We start from the raw sequence: 22,094 nt of genomic DNA, 5'->3' as shown, positions 1-22,094 counted from the left end.
GTCTCTGCGTATCCGTGTCTCTCCCCGTATCAGTGTCTCTGCGTATCCGTGTCTCTGCGTATTCGTGTCTCTCCCCGTATCCGTGTCTCTGCATATCCGTGTCTCTGCGTATCCATGTCTCTGCGTATCCATGTCTCTGCGTATCCGTTTCTCTGCATATCCGTGTCTCTGCGTATTCGTGTCTCTCCCCGTATCCGTGTCTCTGCATATCCATGTCTCTGCGTATCCGTTTCTCTGCGTATCCATGTCTCTGCGTATCCATGTCTCTGCGTATCCGTTTCTCTGCATATCCGTGTCTCTGCGTATTCGTGTCTCTCCCCGTATCCGTGTCTCTGCATATCCATGTCTCTGCGTATCCGTTTCTCTGCGTATCCGTGTCTCTGCGTATCCGTTTCTCTGCGTATCCGTGTCTCTGCGTATCCGTGTCTCTGCGTATCCGTTTCTCTGCGTATCCGTGTCTCTGCGTATCCGTTTCTCTGCGTATCCGTGTCTCTCCCCGTATCCATGTCTCTGCGTATCCGTTTCTCTGCGTGTCCGTGTCTCTCCCCGTATCCGTGTCTCTGCGTATCCGTGTCTCTCCCCGTATCCGTTTCTCTGCGTATCCGTGTCTCTGCGTATCCGTGTCTCTGCGTATCCGTGTCTCTGCGTATCCGTGTCTCTCCCCGTATCCGTGTCTCTCCCCGTATCCGTGTCTCTGCGTATCCGTGTCTCTCCCCGTATCCGTGTCTCTCCCCGTATCCGTGTCTCTGCGTATCCGTGTCTCTGCGTATCCGTGTCTCTGCGTATCCGTTTCTCTGCGTATCCGTGTCTCTGCGTATCCGTTTCTCTGCGTATCCGTGTCTCTGCGTATCCGTTTCTCTGCGTATCCGTGTCTCTGCGTATCCGTTTCTCTGCGTATCCGTGTCTCTCCCCGTATCCATGTCTCTGCGTATCCGTTTCTCTGCGTGTCCGTGTCTCTCCCCGTATCCGTGTCTCTGCGTATCCGTGTCTCTCCCCGTATCCGTTTCTCTGCGTATCCGTGTCTCTGCGTATCCGTGTCTCTGCGTATCCGTGTCTCTGCGTATCCGTGTCTCTCCCCGTATCCGTGTCTCTCCCCGTATCCGTGTCTCTGCGTATCCGTGTCTCTGCGTATCCGTGTCTCTCCCCGTATCCGTGTCTCTGCGTATCCGTGTCTCTCCCCGTATCCGTGTCTCTGCGTATCCATGTCTCTGCGTATCCATGTCTCTGCGTATCCGTGTCTCTCCCCGTATCAGTGTCTCTGCGTATCCGTGTCTCTGCGTATTCGTGTCTCTCCCCGTATCCGTGTCTCTGCATATCCGTGTCTCTGCGTATTCGTGTCTCTCCCCGTATCCGTGTCTCTGCATATCCGTGTCTCTGCGTATTCGTGTCTCTCCCCGTATCCGTGTCTCTGCATATCCGTGTCTCTGCGTATCCGTTTCTCTGCGTATCCATGTCTCTGCGTATCCATGTCTCTGCGTATCCGTTTCTCTGCATATCCGTGTCTCTGCGTATTCGTGTCTCTCCCCGTATCCGTGTCTCTGCATATCCATGTCTCTGCGTATCCGTTTCTCTGCGTATCCGTGTCTCTGCGTATCCATGTCTCTGCGTATCCGTTTCTCTGCGTATCCGTGTCTCTGCGTATCCGTGTCTCTGCGAATCCGTGTCTCTCCCCGTATCCGTTTCTCTGCGTATCCGTGTCTCTCCCCGTATCCATGTCTCTGCGTATCCGTTTCTCTGCGTGTCCGTGTCTCTCCCCGTATCCGTGTCTCTGCGTATCCGTGTCTCTCCCCGTATCCGTTTCTCTGCGTATCCGTGTCTCTGCGTATCCGTGTCTCTGCGTATCCGTGTCTCTGCGTATCCGTGTCTCTCCCCGTATCCGTGTCTCTCCCCGTATCCGTGTCTCTGCGTATCCGTGTCTCTCCCCGTATCCGTGTCTCTGCGTATCCGTGTCTCTCCCCGTATCAGTGTCTCTGCGTATCCGTGTCTCTGCGTATTCGTGTCTCTCCCCGTATCCGTGTCTCTGCATATCCGTGTCTCTGCGTATTCGTGTCTCTCCCCGTATCCGTGTCTCTGCGTATCCGTGTCTCTCCCCGTATCCGTGTCTCTGCATATCCGTGTCTCTGCGTATTCGTGTCTCTCCCCGTATCCGTGTCTCTGCGTATCCGTGTCTCTCCCCGTATCCGTGTCTCTGCGTATCCGTGTCTCTGCGTATCCGTGTCTCTGCGTATCCGTGTCTCTGCGTATCCATGTCTCTGCGTATCCGTGTCTCTGCGTATCCGTGTCTCTCCCCGTATCCGTGTCTCTGCGTATCCATGTCTCTGCGTATCCGTGTCTCTGCGTATCCGTGTCTCTCCCCGTATCCGTGTCTCTGCGTATCCGTGTCTCTGCGTATCCGTGTCTCTGCGTATCCGTGTCTCTGCGTATCCGTGTCTCTCCCCGTATCCGTGTCTCTGCGTATCCATGTCTCTCCCCGTATCCGTGTCTCTGCGTATCCGTGTCTCTGCGTATCCGTGTCTCTGCGTATCCGTGTCTCTGCGTATCCGTGTCTCTGCGTATCCGTGTCTCTGTGTATCCGTGTCTCTGCGTATCCGTGTCTCTGCGTATCCGTGTCTCTGCGTATCCGTGTCTCTCCCCGTATCCATGTCTCTGCGTGTCCGTGTCTCTCCCCGTATCCGTGTCTCTGCGTATCCGTGTCTCTCCCCGTATCCGTGTCTCTGCGTATCCGTGTCTCTCCCCGTATCCATGTCTCTGCGTGTCCGTGTCTCTCCCCCGTATCCGTGTCTCTGCGTATCCGTGTCTCTCCCCGTATCCGTGTCTCTGCGTATCCGTGTCTCTGCGTATCCGTGTCTCTCCCCGTATCCGTGTCTCTCCCGTATCCGTGTCTCTGCGTATCCGTGTCTCTGCGTATCCGTGTCTCTGCGTATCCGTGTCTCTGCGTATCCGTGTCTCTGCGTATCCGTGTCTCTGCGTATCCGTGTCTCTGCGTATCCGTGTCTCTGCGTATCCGTGTCTCTGCGTATCCGTGTCTCTGCGTATCCGTGTCTCTGCGTATCCGTGTCTCTCCCCGTATCCGTGTCTCTGCGTATCCGTGTCTCTGCGTATCCGTGTCTCTGCGTATCCGTGTCTCTCCCCGTATCCGTGTCTCTGCATATCCATGTCTCTCCCCGTATCCGTGTCTCTGCGTATCCGTGTCTCTGCGTATCCGTGTCTCTCCCCGTATCCGTGTCTCTGCATATCCATGTCTCTCCCCGTATCCGTGTCTCTGCGTATCCGTGTCTCTCCCCGTATCCGTGTCTCTCCCCGTATCCGTGTCTCTGCATATCCATGTCTCTCCCCGTATCCGTGTCTCTGCGTATCCGTGTCTCTGCGTATCCGTGTCTCTCCCCGTATCCGTGTCTCTGCATATCCATGTCTCTCCCCGTATCCGTGTCTCTGCGTATCCGTGTCTCTCCCCGTATCCGTGTCTCTGCATATCCATGTCTCTCCCCGTATCCGTGTCTCTGCGTATCCGTGTCTCTGCGTATCCGTGTCTCTCCCCGTATCCGTGTCTCTCCCCGTATCCGTTTCTCTGCGTATCCGTGTCTCTCCCCGTATCCGTGTCTCTCCGTATCCGTGTCTCTGCGTATCCGTGTCTCTGCGTATCCGTGTCTCTCCCCGTATCCGTGTCTCTCCCCGTATCCGTGTCTCTCCCCGTATCCGTGTCTCTGCGTATCCATGTCTCTGCGTATCCGTGTCTCTGCGTATCCGTGTCTCTGCGTATCCATGTCTCTGCGTATCCATGTCTCTCCCCGTATCCGTGTCTCTCCCCGTATCCGTGTCTCTCCCCGTATCCGTGTCTCTCCCCGTATCCGTGTCTCTCCCCGTATCCGTGTCTCTGCATATCCGTGTCTCTCCCCGTATCCGTGTCTCTGCGTATCCGTGTCTCTGCGTATCCGTGTCTCTGCGTATCCGTGTCTCTCCCCGTATCCGTGTCTCTCCCCGTATCCGTGTCTCTCCCCGTATCCGTGTCTCTGCGTATCCATGTCTCTGCGTATCCGTGTCTCTGCGTATCCGTGTCTCTGCGTATCCGTGTCTCTGCGTATCCGTGTCTCTCCCCGTATCCGTGTCTCTGCGTATCCGTGTCTCTCCCCGTATCCGTGTCTCTCCCCGTATCCGTGTCTCTCCCCGTATCCGTGTCTCTGCGTATCCGTGTCTCTGCGTATCCGTGTCTCTGCGTATCCATGTCTCTGCGTATCCGTGTCTCTGCGTATCCGTGTCTCTGCGTATCCGTGTCTCTCCCCGTATCCGTGTCTCTGCATATCCGTGTCTCTGCGTATCCGTGTCTCTCCCCGTATCCGTGTCTCTGCATATCCGTGTCTCTGCATATCCGTGTCTCTGCGTATCCATGTCTCTCCCCGTAACCGTGTCTCTGCATATCCGTGTCTCTGCATATCCGTGTCTCTGCGTATCCGTGTCTCTCCCCGTAATCCGTGTCTCTGCATATCCGTGTCTCTGCGTATCCGTGTCTCTGCGTATCCGTGTCTCTGCGTATCCGTGTCTCTCCCCGTATCCGTGTCTCTGCATATCCGTGTCTCTGCATATCCGTGTCTCTGCGTATCCATGTCTCTCCCCGTATCCGTGTCTCTGCGTATCCGTGTCTCTCCCCGTATCCGTGTCTCTGCATATCCGTGTCTCTGCATATCCGTGTCTCTCCCCGTATCCGTGTCTCTGCATATCCGTGTCTCTGCGTATCCATGTCTCTCCCCGTATCCGTGTCTCTGCATATCCCTGTCTCTGCGTATCCGTGTCTCTGCGTATCCGTGTCTCTCCCCGTATCCGTGTCTCTGCATATCCGTGTCTCTGCGTATCCGTGTCTCTCCCCGTATCCGTGTCTCTGCATATCCGTGTCTCTGCGTATCCATGTCTCTCCCCGTATCCGTGTCTCTGCGTATCCGTGTCTCTGCATATCCGTGTCTCTGCATATCCGTGTCTCTGCGTATCCATGTCTCTCCCCGTATCCGTGTCTCTGCGTATCCGTGTCTCTCCCCGTATCCGTGTCTCTGCGTATCCGTGTCTCTCCCCGTATCCGTGTCTCTGCGTATCCGTGTCTCTCCCCGTATCCGTGTCTCTGCGTGTCCGTGTCTCTCCCCGTATCCGTGTCTCTGCGTATCCGTGTCTCTCCCCGTATCCGTGTCTCTGCGTGTCCGTGTCTCTCCCCGTATCCGTGTCTCTGCATATCCGTGTCTCTGCATATCCGTGTCTCTGCGTATCCATGTCTCTCCCTGTAACCGTGTCTCTGCATATCCGTGTCTCTGCATATCCGTGTCTCTGCGTATCCGTGTCTCTCCCCGTATCCGTGTCTCTGCATATCCGTGTCTCTGCGTATCCGTGTCTCTGCGTATCCGTGTCTCTGCGTATCCGTGTCTCTCCCCGTATCCGTGTCTCTGCATATCCGTGTCTCTGCATATCCGTGTCTCTGCGTATCCATGTCTCTCCCCGTATCCGTGTCTCTGCGTATCCGTGTCTCTCCCCGTATCCGTGTCTCTGCATATCCGTGTCTCTGCATATCCGTGTCTCTCCCCGTATCCGTGTCTCTGCATATCCGTGTCTCTGCGTATCCATGTCTCTCCCCGTATCCGTGTCTCTGCATATCCCTGTCTCTGCGTATCCGTGTCTCTGCGTATCCGTGTCTCTCCCCGTATCCGTGTCTCTGCATATCCGTGTCTCTGCGTATCCGTGTCTCTCCCCGTATCCGTGTCTCTGCGTATCCGTGTCTCTGCGTATCCGTGTCTCTGCGTATCCGTGTCTCTGCGTATCCGTGTCTCTCCCCGTATCCGTGTCTCTGCGTATCCGTGTCTCTGCGTATCCGTGTCTCTGCGTATCCGTGTCTCTCCCCGTATCCGTGTCTCTGCATATCCATGTCTCTCCCCGTATCCGTGTCTCTGCGTATCCGTGTCTCTGCGTATCCGTGTCTCTCCCCGTATCCGTGTCTCTGCATATCCATGTCTCTCCCCGTATCCGTTGTCTCTGCGTATCCGTGTCTCTCCCCGTATCCGTGTCTCTCCCCGTATCCGTGTCTCTGCATATCCATGTCTCTCCCCGTATCCGTGTCTCTGCGTATCCGTGTCTCTGCGTATCCGTGTCTCTCCCCGTATCCGTGTCTCTGCATATCCATGTCTCTCCCCGTATCCGTGTCTCTGCGTATCCGTGTCTCTCCCCGTATCCGTGTCTCTGCATATCCATGTCTCTCCCCGTATCCGTGTCTCTGCGTATCCGTGTCTCTGCGTATCCGTGGTCTCTCCCCGTAATCCGTGTCTCTCCCCGTATCCCGTTCTCTGCGTATCCGTGTCTCTCCCGTATCCGTGTCTCTCCGTATCCGTGTCTCTGCGTATCCGTGTCTCTGCGTATTCCGTGTCCTCTCCCCGTATCCGTGTCTCTCCCCGTATCCGTGTCTCTCCCCGTATCCGTGTCTCTGCGTATCCATGTCTCTGCGTATCCGTGTCTCTGCGTATCCGTGTCTCTGCGTATCCATGTCTCTGCGTATCCATGTCTCTCCCCGTATCCGTGTCTCTCCCCGTATCCGTGTCTCTCCCGTATCCGTGTCTCTCCCCGTATCCGTGTCTCTCCCCGTATCCGTGTCTCTGCATATCCGTGTCTCTCCCCGTATCCGTGTCTCTGCGTATCCGTGTCTCTGCGTATCCGTGTCTCTGCGTATCCGTGTCTCTCCCCGTATCCGTGTCTCTCCCCGTATCCGTGTCTCTCCCCGTATCCGTGTCTCTGCGTATCCATGTCTCTGCGTATCCGTGTCTCTGCGTATCCGTGTCTCTGCGTATTCCGTGTCTCTGTGTATCCCGTGTCTCTCCCCGTATCCGTGTCTCTGCGTATCCGTGTCTCTCCCCGTATCCGTGTCTCTCCCCGTATCCGTGTCTCTGCGTATCCGTGTCTCTGCGTATCCGTGTCTCTCCCCGTATCCGTGTCTCTGCGTATCCATGTCTCTGCGTATCCGTGTCTCTGCGTATCCGTGTCTCTGCGTATCCGTGTCTCTCCCCGTATCCGTGTCTCTGCATATCCGTGTCTCTGCGTATCCGTGTCTCTCCCCGTATCCGTGTCTCTGCATATCCGTGTCTCTGCATATCCGTGTCTCTGCGTATCCATGTCTCTCCCCGTAACCGTGTCTCTGCATATCCGTGTCTCTGCATATCCGTGTCTCTGCGTATCCGTGTCTCTCCCCGTATCCGTGTCTCTGCATATCCGTGTCTCTGCGTATCCGTGTCTCTGCGTATCCGTGTCTCTGCGTATCCGTGTCTCTCCCCGTATCCGTGTCTCTGCATATCCGTGTCTCTGCATATCCGTGTCTCTGCGTATCCATGTCTCTCCCCGTATCCGTGTCTCTGCGTATCCGTGTCTCTCCCCGTATCCGTGTCTCTGCATATCCGTGTCTCTGCATATCCGTGTCTCTCCCCGTATCCGTGTCTCTGCATATCCGTGTCTCTGCGTATCCATGTCTCTCCCCGTATCCGTGTCTCTGCATATCCCTGTCTCTGCGTATCCGTGTCTCTGCGTATCCGTGTCTCTCCCCGTATCCGTGTCTCTGCATATCCGTGTCTCTGCGTATCCGTGTCTCTCCCCGTATCCGTGTCTCTGCATATCCGTGTCTCTGCGTATCCATGTCTCTCCCCGTATCCGTGTCTCTGCGTATCCGTGTCTCTGCATATCCGTGTCTCTGCATATCCGTGTCTCTCCCCGTATCCGTGTCTCTGCGTATCCGTGTCTCTCCCCGTATCCGTGTCTCTGCGTATCCGTGTCTCTGCGTATCCGTGTCTCTCCCCGTATCCGTGTCTCTGCGTATCCATGTCTCTGCGTATCCGTGTCTCTGCGTATCCGTGTCTCTGCGTATCCGTGTCTCTCCCCGTATCCGTGTCTCTGCATATCCGTGTCTCTGCGTATCCGTGTCTCTCCCCGTATCCGTGTCTCTGCATATCCGTGTCTCTGCATATCCGTGTCTCTGCGTATCCATGTCTCTCCCCGTAACCGTGTCTCTGCGTATCCGTGTCTCTGCGTATCCGTGTCTCTGCGTATCCGTGTCTCTCCCCGTATCCGTGTCTCTGCATATCCGTGTCTCTGCATATCCGTGTCTCTGCGTATCCATGTCTCTCCCCGTATCCGTGTCTCTGCGTATCCGTGTCTCTCCCCGTATCCGTGTCTCTGCATATCCGTGTCTCTGCATATCCGTGTCTCTCCCCGTATCCGTGTCTCTGCATATCCGTGTCTCTGCGTATCCATGTCTCTCCCCGTATCCGTGTCTCTGCATATCCCTGTCTCTGCGTATCCGTGTCTCTGCGTATCCGTGTCTCTCCCCGTATCCGTGTCTCTGCATATCCGTGTCTCTGCGTATCCGTGTCTCTCCCCGTATCCGTGTCTCTGCATATCCGTGTCTCTGCGTATCCATGTCTCTCCCCGTATCCGTGTCTCTGCGTATCCGTGTCTCTGCATATCCGTGTCTCTGCATATCCGTGTCTCTGCGTATCCATGTCTCTCCCCGTATCCGTGTCTCTGCGTATCCGTGTCTCTCCCCGTATCCGTGTCTCTGCGTATCCGTGTCTCTCCCCGTATCCGTGTCTCTGCGTATCCGTGTCTCTCCCCGTATCCGTGTCTCTGCGTGTCCGTGTCTCTCCCCGTATCCGTGTCTCTGCGTATCCGTGTCTCTCCCCGTATCCGTGTCTCTGCGTGTCCGTGTCTCTCCCCGTATCCGTGTCTCTGCATATCCGTGTCTCTGCATATCCGTGTCTCTGCGTATCCGTGTCTCTCCCCGTATCCGTGTCTCTGCGTATCCGTGTCTCTCCCCGTATCCGTGTCTCTGCATATCCGTGTCTCTGCGTATCCGTGTCTCTCCCCGTATCCGTGTCTCTGCATATCCGTGTCTCTGCATATCCGTGTCTCTGCATATCCGTGTCTCTGCGTATCCGTGTCTCTCCCCGTATCCGTGTCTCTGCGTGTCCGTGTCTCTCCCCGTATCCGTGTCTCTGCGTATCCGTGTCTCTCCCCGTATCCGTGTCTCTGCGTGTCCGTGTCTCTCCCCGTATCCGTGTCTCTGCATATCCGTGTCTCTGCATATCCGTGTCTCTGCGTATCCATGTCTCTCCCTGTAACCGTGTCTCTGCATATCCGTGTCTCTGCGTATCCGTGTCTCTCCCCGTATCCGTGTCTCTGCATATCCGTGTCTCTGCGTATCCGTGTCTCTGCGTATCCGTGTCTCTGCGTATCCGTGTCTCTGCGTATCCGTGTCTCTCCCCGTATCCGTGTCTCTGCATATCCGTGTCTCTGCATATCCGTGTCTCTGCGTATCCATGTCTCTCCCCGTATCCGTGTCTCTGCGTATCCGTGTCTCTCCCCGTATCCGTGTCTCTGCATATCCGTGTCTCTGCATATCCGTGTCTCTCCCCGTATCCGTGTCTCTGCATATCCGTGTCTCTGCGTATCCATGTCTCTCCCCGTATCCGTGTCTCTGCATATCCCTGTCTCTGCGTATCCGTGTCTCTGCGTATCCGTGTCTCTCCCCGTATCCGTGTCTCTGCATATCCGTGTCTCTGCGTATCCGTGTCTCTCCCCGTATCCGTGTCTCTGCATATCCGTGTCTCTGCGTATCCATGTCTCTCCCCGTATCCGTGTCTCTGCGTATCCGTGTCTCTGCATATCCGTGTCTCTGCATATCCGTGTCTCTGCGTATCCATGTCTCTCCCCGTATCCGTGTCTCTGCGTATCCGTGTCTCTCCCCGTATCCGTGTCTCTGCGTATCCGTGTCTCTCCCCGTATCCGTGTCTCTGCGTATCCGTGTCTCTCCCCGTATCCGTGTCTCTGCGTATCCGTGTCTCTCCCCGTATCCGTGTCTCTGCGTGTCCGTGTCTCTCCCCGTATCCGTGTCTCTGCACATGCGTGTTGCTTGGTGCCTCTGCTTTTAGCTCTGGATATTCTGGACCCTTAGTGTGTACTTACCGGTCCCTGTGCTTTCAGGCAGCGCAGTGCTAGTGCCCGACCTCCTGCTGAATGTGGAACAAGTTAAGCTCCTCCCTCCTGAAACCACTGCCGGCAAAGAACTGGTGCGGCCGACTGGCGACTCCAGGGGTAAGTGTGAGGCACAGAGGCGCCTGTGGGGGGGGAGTGAGGGGTAAGTGTGAGGCACAGAGGCGCCTGTGGGGGGGAGTGAGGGGTAAGTGTGAGGCACAGAGGCGCCTGTGTGGGGGGGAGTGAGGGGTAAGTGTGAGGCACAGAGGCGCCTGTGTGGGGGGGAGTGAGGGGTAAGTGTGAGGCACAGAGGCGCCTGTGTGGGGGGGAGTGAGGGGTAAGTGTGAGGCACAGAGGCGCCTGTGTGGGGGGGAGTGAGGGGTAAGTGTGAGGCACAGAGGCGCCTGTGTGGGGGGGAGTGAGGGGTAAGTGTGAGGCACAGAGGCGCCTGTGTGGGAGTGAGGGGTAAGTGTGAGGCACAGAGGTGCCTGTGTGGGGGAGTGAGGGGTAAGTGTGAGGCACAGAGGCGCCTGTGTGGGGGGGAGTGAGGGGTAAGTGTGAGGCACAGAGGCGCCTGTGTGGGGGGGAGTGAGGGGTAAGTGTGAGGCACAGAGGCGCCTGTGTGGGGGGGAGTGAGGGGTAAGTGTGAGGCACAGAGGCGCCTGTGTGGGGGAGTGAGGGTAAGTGTGAGGCACAGAGGCGCCTGTGTGGGGGAGTGAGGGGTAAGTGTGAGGCACAGAGGTGCCTGTGTGGGGGAGTGAGGGGTAAGTGTGAGGCACAGAGGCGCCTGTGTGGGGAGTGAGGGGTAAGTGTGAGGCACAGAGGCGCCTGTGTGGGGGGGAGTGAGGGGTAAGTGTGAGGCACAGAGGCGCCTGTGTGGGGGGAGTGAGGGGTAAGTGTGAGGCACAGAGGCGCCTGTGTGGGGGGGAGTGAGGGGTAAGTGTGAGGCACAGAGGCGCCTGTGTGGGGGGGAGTGAGGGGTAAGTGTGAGGCACAGAGGTGCCTGTGTGGGGGAGTGAGGGGTAAGTGTGAGGCACAGAGGCGCCTGTGTGGGGGGGAGTGAGGGGTAAGTGTGAGGCACAGAGGCGCCTGTGTGGGGGGGAGTGAGGGGTAAGTGTGAGGCACAGAGGCGCCTGTGTGGGGGGGAGTGAGGGGTAAGTGTGAGGCACAGAGGCGCCTGTGTGGGGGGGAGTGAGGGGTAAGTGTGAGGCACAGAGGCGCCTGTGTGGGGGGGAGTGAGGGGTAAGTGTGAGGCACAGAGGCGCCTGTGTGGGGGGGAGTGAGGGGTAAGTGTGAGGCACAGAGGCGCCTGTGTGTGTGGGGGAGTGAGGGGTAAGTGTGAGGCACAGAGGCGCCTGTGTGGGGGGGAGTGAGGGGTAAGTGTGAGGCACAGAGGCGCCTGTGTGGGGGAGTGAGGGGTAAGTGTGAGGCACAGAGGCGCCTGTGTGGGGGAGTGAGGGGTAAGTGTGAGGCACAGAGGCGCCTGTGTGGGGGGAGTGAGGGGTAAGTGTGAGGCACAGAGGCGCCTGTGTGGGGGGGAGTGAGGGGTAAGTGTGAGGCACAGAGGCGCCTGTGTGGGGGAGTGAGGGGTAAGTGTGAGGCACAGAGGCGCCTGTGTGGGGGAGTGAGGGGTAAGTGTGAGGCACAGAGGCGCCTGTGTGGGAGTGAGGGGTAAGTGTGAGGCACAGAGGTGCCTGTGTGGGGGAGTGAGGGGTAAGTGTGAGGCACAGAGGCGCCTGTGTGGGGGGAGTGAGGGGTAAGTGTGAGGCACAGAGGCGCCTGTGTGGGGGGGAGTGAGGGTAAGTGTGAGGCACAGAGGCGCCTGTGTGTGTGGGGAGTGAGGGGTAAGTGTGAGGCACAGAGGCGCCTGTTGTGGGGGAGTGAGGGGTAAGTGTGAGGCACAGAGGCGCCTGTGGGGGGGAGTGAGGGTAAGTGTGAGGCACAGAGGCGCCTGTGTGGGGGGGAGTGAGGGTAAGTGTGAGGCACAGAGGCGCCTGTGTGGGGGAGTGAGGGGTAAGTGTGAGGCACAGAGGCGCCTGTGTGGGGGGGAGTGAGGGGTAAGTGTGAGGCACAGAGGCGCCTGTGTGTGGGGGAGTGAGGGGTAAGTGTGAGGCACAGAGGCGCCTGTGTGTGGGGGAGTGAGGGGTAAGTGTGAGGCACAGAGGCGCCTGTGTGGGGGGGAGTGAGGGGTAAGTGTGAGGCACAGAGGCGCCTGTGTGTGGGGGAGTGAGGGGTAAGTGTGAGGCACAGAGGCGCCTGTGTGTGTGGGGGAGTGAGGGGTAAGTGTGAGGCACAGAGGCGCCTGTGTGGGGGGGAGTGAGGGGTAAGTGTGAGGCACAGAGGCGCCTGTGTGGGGGGGAGTGAGGGGTAAGTGTGAGGCACAGAGGCGCCTGTGTGGGGGGGAGTGAGGGGTAAGTGTGAGGCACAGAGGCGCCTGTGTGGGGGAGTGAGGGGTAAGTGTGAGGCACAGAGGCGCCTGTGTGGGGGGGAGTGAGGGGTAAGTGTGAGGCACAGAGGCGCCTGTGTGGGGGGGAGTGAGGGGTAAGTGTGAGGCACAGAGGCGCCTGTGTGTGGGGGAGTGAGGGGTAAGTGTGAGGCACAGAGGTGCCTGTGTGTGTGGGGGAGTGAGGGGTAAGTGTGAGGCACAGAGGCGCCTGTGTGTGGGGGAGTGAGGGGTAAGTGTGAGGCACAGAGGCGCCTGTGTGGGGGAGTGAGGGGTAAGTGTGAGGCACAGAGGTGCCTGTGTGTGTGGGGGAGTGAGGGGTAAGTGTGAGGCACAGAGGCGCCTGTGTGTGGGGGAGTGAGGGGTAAGTGTGAGGCACAGAGGCGCCTGTGTGGGGGGGAGTGAGGGGTAAGTGTGAGGCACAGAGGCGCCTGTGTGGGGAGTGAGGGGTAAGTGTGAGGCACAGAGGCGCCTGTGTGGGGGGGGAGTGAGGGTAAGTGTGAGGCACAGAGGCGCCTGTGTGGGGGGGAGTGAGGGGTAAGTGTGAGGCACAGAGGCGCCTGTGTGGGGGAGTGAGGGGTAAGTGTGAGGCACAGAGGCGCCTGTGTGGGGGGGGAGTGAGGGGTAAGTGTGAGGCACAGAGGCGCCTGTGTGGGGGGGAGTGAGGGGTAAGTGTGAGGCACAGAGGCGCCTGTGTGGGGGGGAGTGAGGGGTAAGTGTGAGGCACAGAGGCGCCTGTGTGGGGGGGAGTGAGGGGTAAGTGTGAGGCACAGAGGCGCCTGTGTGGGGGGGAGTGAGGGGTAAGTGTGAGGCACAGAGGCGCCTGTGTGGGGGGAGTGAGGGTAAGTGTGAGGCACAGAGGCGCCTGTGTGGGGGGGAGTGAGGGGTAAGTGTGAGGCACAGAGGCGCCTGTGGGGGGGAGTGAGGGGTAAGTGTGAGGCACAGAGGCGCCTGTGTGGGGGGGGAGTGAGGGGTAAGTGTGAGGCACAGAGGCGCCTGTGTGTGGGGGGGAGTGAGGGGTAAGTGTGAGGCACAGAGGCGCCTGTGTGGGGGGGAGTGAGGGGTAAGTGTGAGGCACAGAGGCGCCTGTGTGGGGGGGAGTGAGGGTAAGTGTGAGGCACAGAGGCGCCTGTGTGGGGGGGAGTGAGGGGTAAGTGTGAGGCACAGAGGCACCTGTGTGGGGGAGTGAGGGGTAAGTGTGAGGCACAGAGGCGCCTGTGTGTGGGGGAGTGAGGGGTAAGTGTGAGGCACAGAGGCGCCTGTGTGTGGGGGAGTGAGGGGTAAGTGTGAGGCACAGAGGCGCCTGTGTGGGGGAGTGAGGGGTAAGTGTGAGGCACAGAGGCGCCTGTGTGTGGGGGAGTGAGGGGTAAGTGTGAGGCACAGAGGCGCCTGTGTGTGGGGGAGTGAGGGGTAAGTGTGAGGCACAGAGGCGCCTGTGTGTGGGGGAGTGAGGGGTAAGTGTGAGGCACAGAGGCGCCTGTGTGTGGGGGAGTGAGGGGTAAGTGTGAGGCACAGAGGCACCTGTGTGGGGGAGTGAGGGGTAAGTGTGAGGCACAGAGGCGCCTGTGTGTGTGGGGGAGTGAGGGGTAAGTGTGAGGCACAGAGGCGCCTGTGTGGGGGGGGAGTGAGGGTAAGTGTTGAGGCACAGAGGCGCCTGTGTGGGGGGGAGTGAGGGGTAAGTGTGAGGCACAGAGCGCCTGTGTGGGGGGGAGTGAGGGGTAAGTGTGAGGCCACAGAGGCGCCTGTGTGGGGGGGAGTGAGGGGTAAGTGTGAGGCACAGAGGCGCCTGTGTGGGGGAGTGAGGGGTAAGTGTGAGGCACAGAGGCGCCTGTGTGGGGGGGAGTGAGGGGTAAGTGTGAGGCACAGAGGCGCCTGTGTGGGGGGGGAGTGAGGGGTAAGTGTGAGGCACAGAGGCGCCTGTGTGGGGGGAGTGAGGGGTAAGTGTGAGGCACAGAGGCGCCTGTGTGGGGGGGAGTGAGGGGTAAGTGTGAGGCACAGAGGCGCCTGTGTGGGGGAGTGAGGGGTAAGTGTGAGGCACAGAGGCGCCTGTGTGGGGGGAGTGAGGGGTAAGTGGAGCCAGAGGCGCCTGTGTGGGGGGAGTGAGGGGTAAGTGTGAGGCACAGAGGCGCCTGTGTGGGGCGGGAGTGAGGGGTAAGTGTGAGGCACAGAGGCGCCTGTGTGGGGAGGGAGTGAGGGGTAAGTGTGAGGCACAGAGGCGCCTGTGTGGGGGGAGTGAGGGGTAAGTGTGAGGCACAGAGGCGCCTGTGTGGGGGGAGTGAGGGGTAAGTGTGAGGCACAGAGGCGCCTGTGTGGGGGGGGAGTGAGGGTAAGTGTGAGGCACAGAGGCGCCTGTGTGTGTGGGGAGTGAGGGGTAAGTGTGAGGCACAGAGGCGCCTGTGTGGGGGGGAGTGAGGGGTAAGTGTGAGGCACAGAGGCGCCTGTGTGGGGGGGGAGTGAGGGGTAAGGTGTGAGGCACAAGAGGCGCCTGTGTGGGGGGGAGTGAGGGTAAGTGTGAGGCACAGAGGCGCCTGTGTGGGGGGGAGTGAGGGGTAAGTGTGAGGCACAAGAGGCGCCTGTGGGGGGGAGTGAGGGGTAAGTGTGAGGCACAGAGGCGCCTGTGGGGGGGAGTGAGGGGTAAGTGTGAGGCACAGAGGCGCCTGTGTGGGGGGAGTGAGGGTAAGTGTGAGGCACGAGGCGCCTGTGTGGGGGGAGTGAGGGGTAAGTGTGAGGCACAGAGGCGCCTGTGTGGGGGGAGTGAGGGTAAGTGTGAGGCCACAGAGGCGCCTGTGTGGGGGGAGTGAGGGGTAAGTGTGAGGCACAAGAGGCGCCTGTGTGGGGGGGGAGTGAGGGGTAAGTGTGAGGCACAGAGGTGCCTGTGTGGGGGAGTGAGGGGTAAGTGTGAGGCACAGAGGCGCCTGTGTGGGGGGGAGTGAGGGGTAAGTGTGAGGCACAGAGGCGCCTGTGGTGGGGGAGTGAGGGGTAAGTGTGAGGCACAGAGGCGCCTGTGTGGGGGGGGTGAGGGGTAAGTGTGAGGCACAGAGGCGCCTGTGTGTGGGGGAGTGAGGGTAAGTGTGAGGCACAGAGGCGCCTGTGTGGGGGGAGTGAGGGGTAAGTGTGAGGCACAGAGGCGCCTGTGTGGGGGGGGGGAGTGAGGGGTAAGTGTGAGGCACAGAGGCGCCTGTGTGTGTGGGGGAGTGAGGGGTAAGTGTGAGGCACAGAGGCGCCTGTGTGGGGGGGAGTGAGGGGTAAGTGTGAGGCACAGAGGCGCCTGTGTGGGGGGGAGTGAGGGGTAAGTGTGAGGCACAGAGGCGCCTGTGTGGGGGGGAGTGAGGGGTAAGTTGTGAGGCACAGAGGCGCCTGTGGGGGGGAGTGAGGGGTAAGTGTGAGGCACAGAGGCGCCTGTGTGGGGGGGAGTGAGGGGTAAGTGTGAGGCACAGAGGCGCCTGTGTGGGGGGGAGTGAGGGGTAAGTGTGAGGCACAGAGGCGCCTGTGTGGGGGAGTGAGGGGTAAGTGTGAGGCACAGAGGCGCCTGTGTGGGGGGGGAGTGGAGGGGTAAGTGTGAGGCACAGAGGCGCCTGTGTGGGGGGGAGTGAGGGGTAAGTGTGAGGCACAGAGGTGCCTTGTGTGGGGAGTGAGGGTAAGTGTGAGGCACAGAGGCGCCTGTGTGGGGGGGAGTGAGGGGTAAGTTGTGAGGCACAGAGGCGCCTGTGTGGGGGAGTGAGGGTAAGTGTGAGGCACAGAGGCGCCTTGTGTGGGGGGGAGTGAGGGGTAAGTGTGAGGCACAGAGGCGCCTGTGTGTGTGGGGGAGTGAGGGGTAAGTGTGAGGCACAGAGGCGCCTGTGTGGGGGGGAGTGAGGGGTAAGTGTGAGGCACAGAGGCGCCTGTGTGGGGGGAGTGAGGGGTAAGTGTGAGGCACAGAGGCGCCTGTGTGGGGGGGAGTGGAGGGTAAGTGTGAGGCACAGAGGCGCCTGTGTGGGGGGGGAGTGAGGGTAAGTGTGAGGCACAGAGGCGCCTGTGGGGGGGAGTGAGGGGTAAGTGTGAGGCACAGAGGCGCCTGTGTGGGGGGGAGTGAGGGGTAAGTGTGAGGCACAGAGGCGCCTGTGTGGGGGGAGTGAGGGGTAAGTGTGAGCACAGAGGCGCCTGTTGTGGGGGAGTGAGGGGTAAGTGTGAAGGCACAGAGGCGGCCTGTGGGGGGGAGTGAGGGGTAAGTGTGAGGCACAGAGGCGCCTGTGTGGGGGGGGAGTGAGGGGTAAGTGTGAGGCACAGAGGCGCCGTGTGTGGGGGGAGTGAGGGTAGTTGAGGCACAGAGGCGCCTGTGTGGGGGGAGTGAGGGGTAGGTGAGGCACAGAGGCGCCTGTGTGGGGGGGGAGTGAGGGGTAAGTGTGAGGCACAGAGGCGCCTGTGTGTGGGGGGGGAGTGAGGGGTAAGTGTGAGGCACGAGGCGCCTGTGTGGGGGGGGGGAAGTGAGGGGGGTATAGGTGTTGAGGCCACAGAGGCCACTGTGTGGGGGAGTGAGGGGGTAAGTGTGAGGCACAGAGGCGCCTGTGTGTGGGGGGGAGTGAGGGGTAAGTGTTGAGGCACAGAGGCGCCTGTGTGGGGGGGAGTGAGGGTAAGTGTGAGCACAGAGGCGCCTGTGTGGGGGGAGTAAGGGGTAAGTGTGAGGCACAGAGGCGCCTGTGTGGGGGGAGTGAGGGTAAGTGTGAGGCACAGAGGCGCCTGTGTGGGGGAGTGAGGGTAAGTGTGAGGCACAGAGGCGCCTGTGTGGGGGGGGAGTGAGGGGTAAGTGTGAGGCACAGAGGCGCCTGTGTGGGGGGGAGTGAGGGGTAAGTGTGAGGCACAGAGGCGCCTGTGTGGGGGAGTGAGGGGGAAGTGTGAGGCACAGAGGCGCCTGTGTGGGGGAGTGAGGGGTAAGTGTGAGGCACAGAGGCGCCTGTGTTGTGGGGGAGTGAGGGGTAAGTGTGAGGCACAGAGGCGCCTTGTGTGGGGGGGAGTGAGGGGTAAGTGTGAGGCACAGAGGCGCCTGTGTGGGGGGGAGTGAGGGGTAAGTGTGAGGCACAGAGGCGCCTGTGTGGGGGGGAGTGAGGGGTAAGTGTGGCTGGTGGGTCATGTGATGCAGCAGCCAATCATTTTTCACTTCCACTGAATAGTTTATTTTTTCTGCTGACAGGAAGCCGCACACGGAAACCTGAGCATCCAATGAAACTGCGACAAGATGGCGATGCCTATTACTCCGAACCGGAGGCCAATGAGAGAGGTAATGGCGCCGAGAGTGTATTATACACATTTGTGGGGCGCAGTCAGACTGTTCCCCCAGGGGCCAATGAGAGAGGTAATGGCGCCGAGAGTGTATTATACACATTTGTGGGGCGCAGTCAGACTGTTCCCCCAGGGGCCAATGAGAGAGGTAATGGCGCCGAGAGTGTATTATACACATTTGTGGGGCGCAGTCAGACTGTTCCCCCAGGGGCCAATGAGAGAGGTAATGGCGCTGAGAGTGTATTATACACATTTGTGGGGCGCAGTCAGACTGTTCCCCCAGGGGCCAATGAGAGAGGTAATGGCGCCGAGAGTGTATTATACACATTTGTGGGGCGCAGTCAGACTGTTCCCCCAGGGGCCAATGAGCTGCTACGTTACATATTATACTGGTGCCAGACTGGCAGGTCTGTAGTCACAATGAAAACAAAGTCTCGTTAGTGTCGTTACCGGATATAATAATTTCCTAATATACTGAATTAACCTTTTACCGACTGTCTCTAATTACCCAAAGCAGGGGCGGGGCTTCCCCCACAAGTCACATGATATGTAGGGAGTCCGAGCTTCATATTACTTTGTCCTGAATCGTTATCGACATTTTCCCAAATACACAACTTCATGACAAAGCTGCTTAAATGTTTGAACCCTCGGAAAGTGATATCTAAATGTACCAATAGCAGAGATCCGGCCTATCATAGGCATACAGAGGGGCGGGGCCTATTCCTGCAGGTAATAACCCCTCACTAATGACTGAGCCCCATTTCTATGGAGGGACAATGAGGTTTTATCCATTGATGAGAATGTGAGTTGAAAAGCCAATAAGAAAAGGTTTCATATCATTTCTAACGTCCATTGAAAGATGGAGGGAAATAAAATAACGTTTTATACGTTTTCCAAACAGGTGGAATTTCAGGTGATGACAGTGAGGTACATTTAGCTTAAAAGACATAAAGGGGGTTATGTAATAAAATGCCCAGGAGCAGTAACCCGTAGCAACCAATCAGCTGGAAGCATTCACTGGTCACCTGATTTAAAGCAAACATCTTATTGGTTGCTATGGGTTACTGCTCCTGGGCAAACTTAGTGCCCTTTATTACATATGGGGGTAGAAACATCTTGCCTAAAGCTCACATTCAGCCTGTGTGTAAGGAGGTCGGCCATTTCTTTTGTAACTTTACTAATAGTTGGTTATTGGCGTGTAACAAAGGAAATGAATCTGATGGAGATTAACCGTGAGTTGTAGAAATACCCCCCCCCCGGAACAGTTTGCATCAAATGCCAATGACTTGCCCACTAAGGGTTAATAGTAAGATGTAAGAAAGGAAAATGCCTCCAGTCTTTATCAGGCACGGGGCCGGGGTTGCGCTGCCTTGGGGGGGCGCTGTACCCCCACTTTATTCCCACCTTACAAACAAGGGAGAGAATTAGATGTGAGTGGGACGTGGGGCCGTTTGGTCGTTCATCTTCTTCTGCACAGTAAGGGCCACATTTACTAACACTCGTATAAACGCAACACGGTATCAATTCCAATTAAACTCGACCCTAAAATGTCACAATAATGCCTGAATAGAGTATCGTTACAACTCAAAAAATCTGAGTTTAAATGGAGATTCATTTATTTTTCCCAAACAGGAAGTGCTCCGGCAGCCATTTTGGCACTCATTCTTGAAAAACAAAAATGGGTTTAAGTTTCACTTGAAACTGGGTGAAATAGGAGGCAGTTAGGGGATTAACTTCTCCTTGAAACTGGGTGAAATAGGAGGCAGTTAGGGGATTAACTTCTCCTTGAAACTGGGTGAAATAGAAGAGAGGTAGGGGGTTAACTTCTCCTTGAAACTGGGTGAAATAGGAGGCAGTTAGGGGATTAACTTCTCCTTGAAACTGGGTGAAATAGAAGAGAGGTAGGGGGTTAACTTCTCCTTGAAACTGGGTGAAATAGAATAGAGGTAGGGGGTTAACTTCTCCTTGAAACTGGGTGAAATAGAAGAGAGGTACGGGGTTAACTTCTCCTTGAAACTGGGTGAAATAGGAGGCAGTTAGGGGATTAACTTCTCCTTGAAACTGGGTGAAATAGAAGAGAGGTAGGGGATTAACTTCTCCTTGAAACTGGGTGAAATAGGAGGCAGTTAGGGGATTAACTTCTCCTTGAAACTGGGTGAAATAGGAGGCAGTTAGGGGATTAACTTCTCCTTGAAACTGGGTGAAATAGAAGAGAGGTAGGGGGTTAACTTCTCCTTGAAACTGGGTGAAATAGAAGAGAGGTACGGGGTTAACTTCTCCTTGAAACTGGGTGAAAATAGGAGGCAGTTAGGGGATTAACTTCTCTTGAAACTGGGTGAAATAGAAGAGAGGTAGGGGATTAACTTCTCCTTTGAAACTGGGTGAAATAGGAGGCAGTTAGGGAATTAACTTCTCCTTGAAACTGGGTGAAATACGAGGCAGTTTAGGGGATTAACTTCTCCTTGAAACTGGGTGAAATAGGAGGCAGTTAGGGGATTAACTTCTCCTTGAAACTGGGTGAAATAGAAGAGAGGTAGGGGGTTGACTTCTCCTTGAAACTGGGTGAAATAGGAGGCAGTTAGGGGATTAACTTCTCCTTGAAACTGGGTGAAATACGAGGCAGTTAGGGGATTAACTTCTCCTTGAAACTGGGTGAAATAGAAGAGAGGTAGGGGGTTAACTTCTCCTTGAAACTGGGTGAAATAGGAGGCAGTTAGGGGATTAACTTCTCCTTGAAACTGGGTGAAATAGGAGGCAGTTAGGGGATTAACTTCTCCTTGAAACTGGGTGAAATAGAAGAGAGGTAGGGGGTTAACTTCTCCTTGAAACTGGGTGAAATAGGAGGCAGTTAGGGGATTAACTTCTCCTTGAAACTGGGTGAAATAGAAGAGAGGTAGGGGGTTAACTTCTCCTTGAAACTGGGTGAAATAGGAGGCAGTTAGGGGATTAACTTCTCCTTGAAACTGGGTGAAATAGGAGGCAGTTAGGGGATTAACTTGTCCTTGAAACTGGGTGAAATAGAAGAGAGGTAGGGGGTTAACTTCTCCTTGAAACTGGGTGAAATAGGAGGCAGTTAGGGGATTAACTTCTCCTTGAAACTGGGTGAAATAGGAGGCAGTTAGGGGATTAACTTGTCCTTGAAACTGGGTGAAATAGAAGAGAGGTAGGGGGTTAACTTCTCCTTGAAACTGGGTGAAATAGGAGGCAGTTAGGGGATTAACTTCTCCTTGAAACTGGGTGAAATAGAAGAGAGGTGGGGGGTTAACTTCTCCTTGAAACTGGGTGAAATAGGAGGAAGTTAGGGGTTAACTTCTCCTTGAAACTGGGTGAAATAGAAGAGAGGTAGGGGGTTGACTTCTCCTTGAAACTGGGTGAAATAGGAGGCAGTTAGGGGATTAACTTTCTCCTTGAAACTGGGTGAAATAGAAGAGAGGTAGGGGGTTAACTTCTCCTTGAAAACTGGGTGAAATAGGAGGCAGTTAGGGGGTTAACTTCTCCTTGAAACTGGGTGAAATAGAAGAGAGTAGGGGGTTGACTTCTCCTTGAAACTGGGTGAAATAGGAGGCAGTTAGGGGATTAACTTCTCCTTGAAAATGGGTGAAATAGGAGGCAGTTAGGGGATTAACTTCTCCTTGAAACTGGGTGAAATAGGAGGCAGTTAGGGGATTAACTTCTCCTTGAAACTGGGTGAAATAGAAGAGAGGTAGGGGTTAACTTCTCCTTGAAAACTGGGTGAAATAGAAGAGAGGTAGGGGATTAACTTCTCCTTGAAACTGGGTGAAATAGGAGGCAGTTAGGGGATTAGCTTCTCCTTGAAACTGGGTGAAATAGGAGGCAGTTAGGGGATTAACTTCTCCTTGAAACTGGGTGAAATAGGTGCAGTTAGGGGATTAACTTGTCCTTGAAACTGGGTGAAATAGAAGAGAGGTAGGGGGTTAACTTCTCCTTGAAACTGGGTGAAATAGAAGAGAGGTAGGGATTAACTTCTCCTTGAAACTGGGTGAAATAGGAGGCAGTTAGGGGATTAACTTCTCCTTGAAACTGGGTGAAATAGGAGGCAGTTAGGGGATTAACTTCTCCTTGAAACTGGGTGAAATAGGAGGCAGTTAGGGGATTAACTTCTCCTTGAAACTGGGTGAAATAGAAGAGAGGTAGGGGGTTAACTTCTCCTTGAAACTGGGTGAAATAGGAGGCAGTTAGGGGGATTAACTTCTCCTTGAAACTGGGAGAAATAGAAGAGAGGTAGGGGTTGACTTCTCCTTGAACTGGGTGAAATAGGAGGCAGTTAGGGGATTAGCTTCTCCTTGAAACTGGGTGAAATAGGAGGCAGTTAGGGGATTAACTTCTCCTTGAAACTGGGGTGAAATAGGAGGCAGTTAGGGGATTAACTTCTCCTTGAAACTGGGTGAAATAG

The 22,094-nt window shown here is 56.7% G+C and overlaps 1 protein-coding gene across 2 annotated transcripts in view; it reads left to right on the top strand.

The window, feature by feature from the left end:
• Window positions 1–22,094, top strand: part of LOC100488076 (zinc finger protein 436-like) — a 53,688-nt gene that overhangs the window by 23,696 nt on the left and 7,898 nt on the right. For both annotated transcript variants that reach the window (XR_004222658.1, XM_031901965.1), the window contains exons 4-5: window positions 9,991–10,101; window positions 17,592–17,678. Coding sequence is in view for 1 of the 2 variants with exons in the window: in XM_031901965.1 (XP_031757825.1) it covers window positions 9,991–10,101; window positions 17,592–17,678 (198 nt within the window). In the remaining variant the exon portion in view is untranslated. The remainder of the gene's footprint in view (window positions 1–9,990; window positions 10,102–17,591; window positions 17,679–22,094) is intronic.

Source organism: Xenopus tropicalis, chromosome 5, assembly GCF_000004195.4.
Source record: "Xenopus tropicalis strain Nigerian chromosome 5, UCB_Xtro_10.0, whole genome shotgun sequence".
NCBI lineage: Eukaryota > Metazoa > Chordata > Amphibia > Anura > Pipidae > Xenopus > Xenopus tropicalis.
The sequence above is the reverse complement of the archived record's forward strand: the minus strand, read 5'-3'. Positions and strand labels throughout refer to the sequence as shown.